Raw genomic sequence first — 12,484 nt, 5'->3', positions numbered from 1 at the left:
ACTGTCATTCATGCTTTTATATCCTCTCGTTTGGACTACTGCAACTCCCTTTGTAAATGTTTGAACAAACAGAGTTTACATAAATTACAGCTAGTCCAAAATGCAGCAGCCAGACTTATAACCAAAAATAATAGAAGACAGAGCATATTACTCCTATTTTAGCATCTCTTCATTGGCTTCCAGTAAATTTTACAATTGATTTGAAGGTTTTATTAATGGCTTTTAAAGCTCTGTCTGTACTAGCACCTGAGTACATCTCAGGACTTACTGACACCTTCTGTGCCCAGTCACAACCTGAGGTCCTCAGCCAAAGCTCTATTAGCTATCCCACAATCTCAGCTGAGGATCAAGGGTGACCGAGCTTTCTCTGTTCAAGCCCCCACCCTCTGGAACAACCTCCCGGAGGAGATAAGATTGGGAAGCTCCTAAGCCTCTTAAATCCCTTTTAGAGACATATTTTATAGGTGTGCTTTTTCGGGGCTTGGGGTCTAATTCTACTAATGTTTTAAATCTGTTATATTAAGTCTTATTGATTAATTTAATTATTTTACACAGTTTTATCTCATTTTTACTGAACCTCATTGTCACTTTTCCTCCCCCCAATGTTATAACAATTTTAAACTTGTTTTTATCATTCATTCTTTAGTGTTCGTCCTCAATTTTTTCTTGTCTTGTAAAGCACTTTGTTCAAGTGCTATAAAAATAAAGCTGGTTATTATTATTATGAAGAGTCCTGACTGTCACAGACTTCCCTCCACAGTCACATGACCTATGCCCCACTGAACATTTTAAGTAAATACTACAATTCTGAAAATCATGTAAATTTTTCAAAGATTAAACTTTTTATTCAGATTGTTTAAATGATAATCATTTGTAATGAAATGTCTTCACGTGTGGTCTCAGATTTATGGACCCCCACTTTTTGAATGCATAGCTCCACTCCACTACACTTTTTCAGTATAATAATTTTTGGATGCACCATGTGATAAATCTAAAGCTGTTCTGTTTTCCATAGGCTTGCATATACATTTGCATATTCATTTCCATACAGTGATCTGTTGAGAGGTTGAAATGTACACAGTATAATGAACACCAATGCAATGTTGAAAAAGAATATAATTATTTTTCCAGCATGTTACTGTTGTAACTGGAGTGCAGAGTTGTGTACATTTTTTACTCTATATTTTTTGCAGTTCTTTTTCTAAAGTCAGTCAGGTTTTTACCAAACATCAAAATGTTTGGCGTCTAAGTCTTGAACCTCTGGTGAAAAGGTTTAATTCATTAGTGACAATGTTTAAGTGATTGACTGACTGCATGTGTTGACATGTGTGAACAAGGTCTTATTTGTTTTAGACTGTGCACAGGTGATTTAGTTTTCTGAGAAATGCATTACCTGTTTGAGAACTGCATTAAGAGTTGTGACAATTATGTTTTTGAATTTGCACCAAAGCGTTTGAGAAAAACCGTTAAAGATAAAGTTCTCTGTTTGTCTCCCTCTCTCTGTTAGAAGCTTTCATATAAACCCGTGTGCGCCTCCTGGTGCCAAGTTTGTACTCTCACTGATGTATTAAGTGTGTACAGTATTTTTACGACAGTACCTGTGTCTTTACGGTTGCCATACCCAAACAACATGGCAGCAGCAGAGCAGCGTACCGGTCCCGGTCGTGAGGAGGTTTTGATGGAAAACCAGGAGGGTTCAGCGGCGGGGAAAGACAGCGGGACACCGGGGGCTGCTCCCCGGGACAAACCCGTGTGTCTGATCGTGCTGGGGATGGCGGGGTCCGGGAAAACCACCTTCGTTCAGGTTAGTTAGCGTGTGTGGCTAACGGCGGCTAGCTGCATGAGTTAGCTTCTTCGGGTAACAGGTGACGAGCTGAAAGAGGAAAACGTTTTAAAAGATGTTAAAAACTAACACTTCTTCTTGGACATCACTTGGGAACAGGAAATGGCGGGGTTTTTTCACTCTAATACATTCCCGTGTTCGTTAGTTCCCACCGTTAGCTGTCGCTGTAGGCTAATATTAGCGGCAATAAACACGGTTTGGACATTTCATATGTCTGTATTAATCAGAGCATTTGAAGTTTTTACAGACTAGTTTCACATTTACACGTCTCGTAGGATTTACAACACTTACCGCGGCTTGTTATTCACCTGAGGCCTGTACCGCGAAGCAGGGTTTGAGGTTACCGAGATGACTTCAGGTTTGACTGTGGGTTTTCAGTCCCACGACGGTTGCTCATTTGTTAGCGAGGTAAATCACCATGGTAACTCAACGCTGAACTCCTGACCTGCTCCGGAGCAGGTTAACTTCAGAGGATCAAAACTACGGACCAATCAGATCACTGGAACTGGAGTAATCATTTCTACAGGATCCTGACAGGGACAAAAGAGTTAACAATTACGTTATTAGATAATAAAGTCCAGTAGATATTTTAATAAATGGTTCGAATGGTTTTGGTTTTGAAAACAGAGCTGCTAACAAACAGAGGAGAGTTTATCACATTAAATAAATATATTAGTATTATACCTTCATTTGAACTGAACACAGATTCTCTGCTACTCTTCTCTTAGCTCTGACAGGAGGAGACTTTATGACCATAACTGGAAGATAAAACTAAATCTTCTGATGACTTTGATTAGAGAAAGAATCCACACACTGTTAAATATTTCTATGATTTATAGAAACTGGTAACTCGTGTCCATAACAGTTTGTTCATTATCAGACAAAAGAGTGAAAATACTCAGTAAGAAATGCACTTACTTACAGTTTATCCATAGACTGATTTTAATTTGAAGCTATTCCTACTGTTTCTTTTTTATTCAAAAAAGAAATGTGATCATGTTGTTTACACCATGTTGAATATTTTGGATGTGGCTATGATGAAATCTATCTGGCTTTTAAAAGAATTATTCTGTTTTCTTTCTATGCTTTTTACTGTTTAAAGCACTGTTAAAGCACATCAGATGACCTTTGTGTATTTAAATACCTCACTTATGTGTCCAACCGTTCACCATGATCTGGCAGTAATGCACCTGTAAACAAACATGAAGTTAAAATTAAAGACATGTTGAATTTAGACAGACAAAGACAAAAATCTTCCCCTCCTGACGAGGCCTGTAAGGATTGTGTCATATAAAACACAGCATTATTCCTGCTGTGAAACCTTAATTAACCAGATCCTAAATAAAATCACGTCTGTTTTATGTAAAGGAGCTCTCTGTTCTGATCTGAGTGTTTGTGTTTTCTCCAGAGGCTGACGGCTCACCTTCACACTCTGAAAGCTCCTCCATACGTCATCAACCTGGACCCTGCCGTCCACGAAGTCCCCTTCCCTGCAAACATTGGTGAGGAGCAGTCTATTTCCTGGACACACAGAACATATTCTTAACAGTGCTGTTGTAGAGAATTGCTCTGTTGTTTTTGTCTTCCCCTCAGACATCAGGGACACTGTGAACTACAAGGAAGTGATGAAGCAGTACGGTCTCGGACCGAACGGCGGCATCGTGACGTCACTCAACCTGTTCGCCACACGCTTCGATCAGGTGACTCGATCAACGCTCTGAATGAACTAAACCAAAGCTGTGAACTCTTTCACCTTAAAATACAGCTCTGACAGATCTGAGGCAAATGTCCAGACTGTTAAAATGATCCACAAGTTTGGTTTAAACTGCCACAAAGTTTATTTTAGTTTAAAGATCTGAACATTATAATCTAGTCAAGAACTGAGGAGTTTAATCTAGAACTATAGACGTTTAAAACCACAGCGCTGAACGGTTGTTTGGACATACAGGTCTGTATGTTGATGTCAGCATTGTTCCATCTTTTAGAATAGCTATTACATTTAGCTATTACACTTTTGACAAACATCACACTGGACTGATTTGAAGAAGACAGTTGGACGAGCTGCTCCTCCTGTCAGGATGTGGCTCCTGACAGGAGGAGCTGCCAGTTCACAGAAAAGCAGGAGATCATCTGGGCTGAAATTATTACCTTTGTAGGGGGGTTGACAATGACCCCCATGCTCTGGACTGGATTAAAATCTCTGACAATCATCCTGCAGACAGAAATCCAGTCTGGATGGGACATGAGACAATAATCTCTGATCTCCTCTGGAACTGAATGAAACAGTTTTGGTTTTAGTTTCCAGATGCAAAGAGTCTGATGAAATCATCACAAACAACAGACTGAACAAACTGAGATTGTATAACAGGTGTGTCTGTGTGTGTTCTCCAGGTGATGCAGTTCATAGAGAAGAAGCAGCAGAATCACAGGTCAGTATCAGCCTGTGTGTCTCTGTACAGCTGAGTGTGTTCGGGTAGGACCGAAGATGTGTCCTCACCCTCATCCTCAGTCTAATGTGCAGGAGCAGCAGCTGATTGGTCTTAAATTCCAGCAGCAAAACAACTTGCTGCATTTCTTTCTTTTTTTTTAACGTAAACCAATGACAGATCGCCACATTTTCAATAAGTGTTATCTTTTCAAATATGAGTGATTTTGTGTTTTCTTGATTCACCATCAGTAGACGAGGAAATGACAAAAGTGGGCTGCCACATTTACAGAAAAATCCAGTTTGCATTATAAGAATATGACTGAGCACAGTTCTCTAAACCTCAAAGTGAAATAGGAATCCACAAACTCCAGGACATCGAGGGAAGTGTTTACATCACACTTCACTGTAAATCTGAACAGCTTCAAACTCGGCAGCAGCGTTTGAAATCCTACAGACACATGGCTGTTAACCACTCCCACATCCTCTGCTCTAACCGGAAGAGAGATGTTGGTGTATGAGAGCAGGATACCTCATAAAGTTTGTCTCTCTTGTGTATTGGTGTGTCTGATGACCTTTGACCTCTGCAGGTACGTGCTGATTGACACCCCAGGTCAGATTGAGGTCTTCACCTGGTCAGCGTCTGGAACCATTATCACAGAGGCTCTGGTAGGTCTGAACACCGCGTCTCTGTTTATGTTTCTTTGCTGATGCTATTACACTCTGTTTATTGTGTGTGTGTGTGTGTGTGTGTGTGTGTGTGTGTGTGTGTGTGTGTGTGTGTGTGTGTGTGTTTCAGGCCTCCTCCTTCCCCTGTGTCGTGATTTATGTGATGGACACGTCCCGCAGCGTCAGCCCCGTCACGTTCATGTCCAACATGCTCTACGCCTGCAGGTACCACACTGAACTCATCACCCTCAGTACAGCAGTGTGGTCTGTCAGTAATGACATCACTGCTCATCAACATGACATCACAGTGACATCACTACAGAGACGTGAGACGAGTCCAAACACCTCAATAGTTGTGAATCAAGATTCAGAAAGCTACAGCTGTTATTCTAATGTGTCAGACACACGTAGACTGTAGGAGCTATTTACTAGTTTGTTTTTCTTTTATTTATTCATGTTTTTTGGAATACTTCAGTTATTTTGGTTTATTTTTTGATAATATTCTCTTTTGTTAGTCGTTAGTTTCTTCATATTATTTCCTTATCTGGAAAAGTTAGTTTGGTTTACTAGTATTTTGTTTATTTTGGGAAACGCTATGGGCACATGAGGTTATTTAGGTAGGTGGACTGGTTTAGGACCAGCATGCACCTGGGTGGGCCTGTGTTCCTTGGTTTGCTGCTTGTTTGGATGAATAAATCCAAAAGAAAATGCAGATATATTTGGACAATATATTATTTTGCCTGCGTAAACTACATCCCCCATGATGCATCAGTGGCCTTTTGATTTTTATGTTGGACTTCAATTTATTTGAAAGACAAATAGCCGCTTCATGGACAAATGTCTCACTGTTTCCTGTGAGTCTCAGCTGCTGTTTCTCTCCCGCAGTATTCTCTATAAGACCAAGCTGCCCTTCATCGTCGTCATGAACAAGGTGAGGTCACTTCCTGTCAGCCGCGTGACTTTATTCTGCTGTTGAGTCATGATCACCTGTTGGCTCATCGTTGACTTGTTGTTGTTGTTGTTGTTGTTGTTGTTTGTGCAGACCGACATCATCGACCACAGCTTCGCAGTGGAGTGGATGAAGGACTTTGAGGTTTTCCAGGACGCCCTGAACCAGGAAACCTCGTATGTGAGCAACCTGACGCGCTCGATGAGTCTAGTCCTGGACGAGTTCTACACCAGCCTGAGGGTAAGAGGAGTGGCACAGACCTGAGACCTGTACCAGATGAATATGGGTTTAACTATGTAAATAAATAACTATTTATATTTAATACATAAAATAGAAGTGACACGAAGTCAAGTGTAAACAGCTGAGGAGCTGCTTTAAAGGCGTGTAACTGACGTACTGACTTGATATAACAAAGCTGGCTCATAACCAGGGTAGATCACTACGGTAACCATGGTAACCTGCATTAGAATCATGAGTAGAACCCATCAGATCTGTCCTGACACTGTCGTCTGTGTTTCTGCAGGTGGTGGGCGTGTCCGCAGTCACAGGAAGCGGATTGGACGAGCTCTTCGTTCAGGTGGAGGATGCAGCCAAGGAGTATGAGAGGTCAGTGGGCGGGGTTAAAGCTCACGCTCGTCACTGTTGAGCTGTGTGGTGAATGGTTGAGAGGTAGGATCCTCTCTGTGGGTGTGAAAGGTCGTGGGTTCAAATCCAGACTGGGACAAAACAATAAAGTAGCAGCAACTAAAGACGAGCTGCAGCAAAATTTAGGATCTGCTACGACCCGCCTTTACTAGATCATTATCAGAGCATCAAAACAACATGTTGGCCGCGTGCAGCTTCTACAAAGACTGATATAACGTATGCCATCCGCAGTGTGTGACTAATGATCGGTATCGGCAGCATCACTAATCTCTGCAAACCAACCAATCTGCACACAAACCAAACGATGGAGAAGAAAGTAAAAAACCTTGGAGCAGCAGAGTCATGAGACAAGCTGAAGACGTGTCTCTGCTCTTTTCCTTTCATTCATCACTCGTTTATCACAGAATCCGACTCACACTCTGGAGGTTGATGAAAACGACGGTGTGTCGGTGTGTCAGAGTTTCTCTTCTCGTCTGTCGCCTGCTTCATGTTTGCTTTTCTTGTCACGGAGGAAAATTAAACTGAACTCTTCTTCTTCTCCTTCCTCAGAGACTATCGACCCGAGTATGAACGACTCCGCAAACAGCTGGTGAGTGTGTTTCTGTCAGTGTGTGTTTTCTGTCTTTTCTCTCCATGTTTTCACTGACCTCCTGTCCATCAGGCGGAGGCTCAGAGCAAGAAGCAGCAGGAGCAGATAGAGCGTCTCAGGAAGGACCTCGGAGCTGTGGACATGACAAAAACACCTGCGACAGGTACGGCCGACAGATACTCACAACATAAAATAAAAGGGCTAAAACTAAGTGATTTATTGGTAATAAGAAATATAGTTTTTACTTTAAAAGGAAGTGTCCGTCTGCTCCGAAGTTATTACCAAATGACATAGTTCATCCCAAAAAGTTTTCTCTGAGGTTATTAAAGAAATTACTTATAAAATAAAATGTGAAATATTTGTTGTGGCAGTAGCAGCTCGCAGCCACCAGGAGGCGCCAAATCCCAATTACATTTTATATTTCAGACTTTTCTTCATTTACTTTTTTCACACAAAGGACGAGGAGGGTGAAGAACAGATGTTATTACAACATTCATTTTCTTATGTACCAGTCATTTTAATAAGTTAATTACTAATTAAAATGACTCTAAATCCTTATTTTAACACTGTTAATGAATCATTTAGGTGTCAAAAAAATTCATTTTTATATCATTGAATATCAGCTGAAACCTTATATCGTCTTGTATTCGGTCCAGTAACTGTTGAAAGTTGTTTTTAAACAGGTGGTTCCAGCTCGTGAGGGTTTGAGGTTTTTTTTAAGTATATTTTTTGGGCTTTTTTATGCCTTTATTTGATAGCACAGTAGAGAGACAGGGAATGGGGAGGCAGAGAGAGGAGGAATGACATGCAGCAAAGGCCGTCCGATGGGGCCGACTGCAGCGAGGACTGTAGCCTCTACACATGGGGCGCCTGCTTAGACCACTACGCCACTCGACGCCCCGAAAATAGACATTTTTGACCATATTTTCTGACTCTGTGTAAACCAAGTGATCAATACATTAAATGAGAAAGTAATTAACTGATGGTTCAGTGGAGGAAGTCACTATCACCTGAAGGTAACCGTAGGCTGGGATTACTGTGGTGTCGGCAGCTCAGATTAATGGATCCGTCACACCTGAACTACGACGAGCCGTCAGATCAGATCTGTGCGTCTCTTCTGAGAGCTCACTTTATCGTTGTAATTGGCTGATTGACTTCCTGTCCACAGAGGACGTTGACATCGCCGGACCCAGTGACCTCATCATGACACGTGGTAACCCTGACGACTGCGAGGAAGAGGGGGAGGAAAGTGACACGGACGACATCGACCACGGCGGTGAGAAAAAATAAAACACAGATGTACAAAATGCAGCAACTAAATATTTGATCAAAATAAAATGTATCTGATTTTTAAATATATTATGTCATAGAAATGTGTAATTTAATCTCTTTAAACTACAGAACATCTCTGCTGTAGCCAGTCAGAGGGATTGATTGATTGATTGATTGATTGATTGATTGATTGATCTAGTTATCTGTAAATGAAAAATATCCACATAACTAAAAAAGGCAGCAGCTCAGTCAGTTCATGTTGGAGAAGAAAACTTTTTGTGATTTGGTGGTTAAACTGCTTTAAATCACAAACGTAACTGTATGAAAGTGTCATATTGATTTCAATAGAAATTATGGGCTGTAAATAATAATCAAACTAAAACTAATCAGCTTTAAGAAAATAAATGAAATGATTACAACTTTTCTATCTTACTGAAAACTTTAAACTCAGCTGCAGTGTTTCTGTAGTTCCTGCTCTCTGCCTGTAGAGGGCAGTGTACGCCGTTAAACACAGAAACCTCAGTCACATGAATAAACAAGAAATAAAAGTTAAGAACAGAAACCAGGTTCATGTTTGAGTTTGATGAACGTCAGACGACAGACTCGTTTGTTCTCCATGTTTCAGTCACGGAGGAAAGCAAAGAGAGCGACGCCTTCGGAAACTTCCTGAAGGAGAGGAAGGAAGTCGTTCAGGTCCGAAACAGGAAGTTTGCGCCGCCTGAGGGACCCTGACCTCTGACCTCTACAACTTGACATCTGACTCTGCCAGGATACGAGGACCGTGACAGGAGGCAGGTGAGGGAACAGATTCCCTCTCTGGGGTACGGACTATTACCTGGAACAGATGCTGTGGACGTGAAGCAGATTCTTCAATCACTGGTGTTTTATCTTCAGAATATCTGACCTGCACTTCCTGTCTGATCATGTGACCTCTGACCCCGTGCTTGGCTGCTCCTCCGTGTCGCTTCTTCCTTTAAAAGTTATATTTTTATATCAGAACAGACTCTATTCTATTCTTGTTGACTTTTGTTTGTAAAAGCTCTGAAAGGATCAAATAAAAGTGAGTGTTTCATTCAATGCTGGTTTTTTAATTTGACGACTGTGGCATTTTCCACCATGAGACTCCAGACCAGCTCCAGGTCTGGACTCTGCTGGAGGGATGAACAGCTTCCGTCCGAAACATAGAGACTTGATCCTAATGATCGATGTTTGAACTGAAGGCTAAAATAAACCTGATCAAAATCTGATCCTTTCTTTACTGAACTCTGTTCTTCTTCAGTTTCTACACCGTGAACATTTTGCTGCATGAGAGTGAAGAGAGGGTGTGAAGGTGAGAATTTATTTGGTCGCACCAGAGTTTGTCAAAATAGATTCACTAAACTCCAAAGACAACGAAGCTGTGATCTCCTCTCCTCTTACAGGGTATCTGTGAGTCTTGATTTCAGTTTCCTCACAAAACTGCTGAAAGACTTTTTAAAGTTATTGAAAAGTCTTGAATAGCTTTTCTAGCCTTTTCTGTCGGCGGGAATCTTAGTTCTAAAATGTTTTGGTACGTCAAATGAATAGGTAATTTTTGAATTGGTTCATCCATCCAGTCATTTATCCGTCGGTTTCAGCTGCTTGTCCAGGTCGTGTGTCATGATTAATTAAGAGAAACAAACATAATTGTTCATAAATAATTCTCATCTCTTTCACTGGGCTGAACATAAAAAGTTATTAAAAACTTTTCAGGTTTTAAATAACCAATTAATATTAATTGTCGATTATTTGGCTCCACTCTGTAACATCTTCTGAAACTGCAGCAGAGTGAGACGTCGTCTCTCTAGTTGAACATGTCACAGCAACTTCACAAGTTTCTTTTTCCCTCTAAATCACATCAACACTTGATGTTGATGTGATTTGTCGTTTTTTGGATCAAAGAGCTCGTGAAAAATAAATTAGTAAATAAAATGTAAATAAGAAAAAGACTCAGTATCAGTGAATCCTCAGTACTAAAGGACTCAGGATGTTAGTCTGAAAAACTGGATCAGGATTGATATAAAGATGGATGACATCACAGCTCCAAAACATCTCTGCCGCCCCCTGGTGGCTGGCGGCAGTATAGCTCATAAGCCCCACCCCCTTCATGTTAATGGATTCAGAGTCATTTCAGGTCGTTCTGTAAAGCTGTGAAACAGGAGCGTAACATCATGACTGACAGCTGTGAATGACTCCCAGTTGGGTCGAGCAGGTGTATGGGCGGGACCTTCATGCTATGGCTCCACCCCCCCCAACATCACTGCACAGAATCTGACCCAAAAAGACGTCGCTAGCACAACATGGCGGCGCTCATATCTGGGATATTCCGACACAGTCCCGACGCAAGAACAATCTCTACCATTGGTCCATTAGTTCTGGAGCTTTTGACAGTATCACAGTCTTCCTCAACAGAGTTATGGATCTTTAAATTTGATCTTTTCAGAGCTTCAGATCTTCTGCTTCAAGTTTTAGATTTAGAGAGTTGGTCCTTCACCGTCAGGCCTGAGGAGTTGGAGCAGGTAGACGAAGATAAACAAAGATGGCTGGTTAAGGAGATTCGCACACACTGTTCACTTTGTTAAATGTACATTGATTGAGCTGCAGCTGCTGCTTCTCTTCTTCTCTGGTGTTTTTCTGGTAGAACTGATCAGTGTTGTGTTGATCTGTGATTCTCTCCTCACACAGAAGCTGTGCTTTTCTTTCAGCAGCGCTCCATTGTCTTCATTCATTCTGAGCTCCGTGAATGAATTCACGTCCCCCGCCTGCCGACCATCTGCCAACACTGTGCCAACACTGTGCCAACACTGGGCTGTGTTCTGGTCGCCTACACGCTCGCTGAAATCCGGCAGCGTGGTCGGAGCGAGCGGCAGATGAGTCACTTTCCACTCGCTTCATTCAGTGTGTTGATGAGAAGAGAAACTTTCAGAAGATAATTGAACGTTTGACATGAAGCTCAGGGTGATGAGTTCAGGAGACAACAACAACACCTCCGTGCACAAACAGGTTCCTCAGCTTCAGCGCCTGAAACTCTCAACTCTGTTTCAGATCAGGTGAGTGATCACGCACCAAGTGTAAGTGCTGGTGGGTTCAGTGTTTCTTCACTGATTATTGTCACAAACTGGATGAATGTGACGATAAAAGAGATAAAACAAAGTTCTGCTAAAAAACGAGATGTATTAAGTGGAGGCGGGAATCAGGCACGTGGTGTATGTGTGAACGGGAACCACATGGCTGTCAGCAGGTGGGAGGGAGAGAACAGGTGAGCACAGGGGTCGGCTTTTATACTCCAGGAGGCCCAGGTGAACAGGTGAACAGCATCAGCTGATGACCCCCCCCCCCCCCCCATGCCAACCAGCTGCCTGCTGATGTGCAGGAGGGCAACGATGGGAGGGGCGTCACATCATATGAAACAACATGGAGACACTCAGCTTACACAAATGAGAGTTTGGAATCATGGAGATGTAGATAATGAAGACGAGAGTCTGACTTCACTCTGCAGTAAATCCAACATCTACACAGGTTTGAGTTTTATTCTAACAAGTATTAAATATTTTCCAGTTAAATCATCAGAAATACACAAACGAGTACTCGCATTAAATCCATACATTACCCAAACTGCTGATCCTTATCGCATGTAGTTACACCCTGAACAGGTCACCTGACACGACAAACAACTTCTCATTATTATTATTATTATCATTATTATTTAATTCGTTTTTATAATCATATGATAGATGTATGATATTTTGGGTTTTTTTTTCATATTTATTGATGCTTTTATTTGACAGGGAAAGTGGAGAGAGACAGGAAATACAGGAGAGAGAGTGGGAGAGAGACATGCAGTAAAGGATCCGGCCGGCTGGGAGTCGAACCCGGGACCTGCTGCTCAGGGCTCAGTACGCACATATGGTATGTGCCCATCAGGACGCCCCCTACAGGCCACTTAGATTTGCCAATTAACCCGGAGGGAGAACATGAGAACTGCACACAGAAAGGCTCCAGCTGTCCCGCAGGTTCCAACACAGAACCTTCCTGTTGTGAGGAGACAGGGATTAACACTGGCCCACCGTGCCA

General features: G+C 41.9%; 1 protein-coding gene across 1 annotated transcript; it reads left to right on the top strand.

The window, feature by feature from the left end:
* The first annotated feature begins 1,601 nt into the window (after positions 1 to 1,601).
* Positions 1,602 to 9,469, top strand: gpn1 (GPN-loop GTPase 1). The gene is made up of 13 exons (XM_022750233.1): positions 1,602 to 1,804; positions 3,252 to 3,345; positions 3,437 to 3,543; positions 4,235 to 4,272; positions 4,859 to 4,937; positions 5,068 to 5,162; positions 5,823 to 5,868; positions 5,980 to 6,126; positions 6,410 to 6,492; positions 7,081 to 7,120; positions 7,193 to 7,283; positions 8,289 to 8,396; positions 9,018 to 9,469. The coding sequence occupies exons 1-13, from the start codon at positions 1,631 to 1,633 to the stop codon at positions 9,122 to 9,124; spliced, it is 1,209 nt and encodes a 402-aa protein (XP_022605954.1). The 5' UTR covers positions 1,602 to 1,630; the 3' UTR covers positions 9,125 to 9,469.
* Positions 9,470 to 12,484: the final 3,015 nt, after the last annotated feature.

The sequence above is a fragment of the Seriola dumerili genome, unplaced genomic scaffold (genome assembly GCF_002260705.1).
Source record: "Seriola dumerili isolate Sdu_G_001 unplaced genomic scaffold, Sdu_1.0 BDQW01000012.1, whole genome shotgun sequence".
Taxonomy (NCBI): Eukaryota; Metazoa; Chordata; class Actinopteri; order Carangiformes; family Carangidae; genus Seriola; species Seriola dumerili.
Note: the sequence above shows the minus strand (reverse complement) of the source record. Positions and strands in the feature narration are given on the sequence as shown.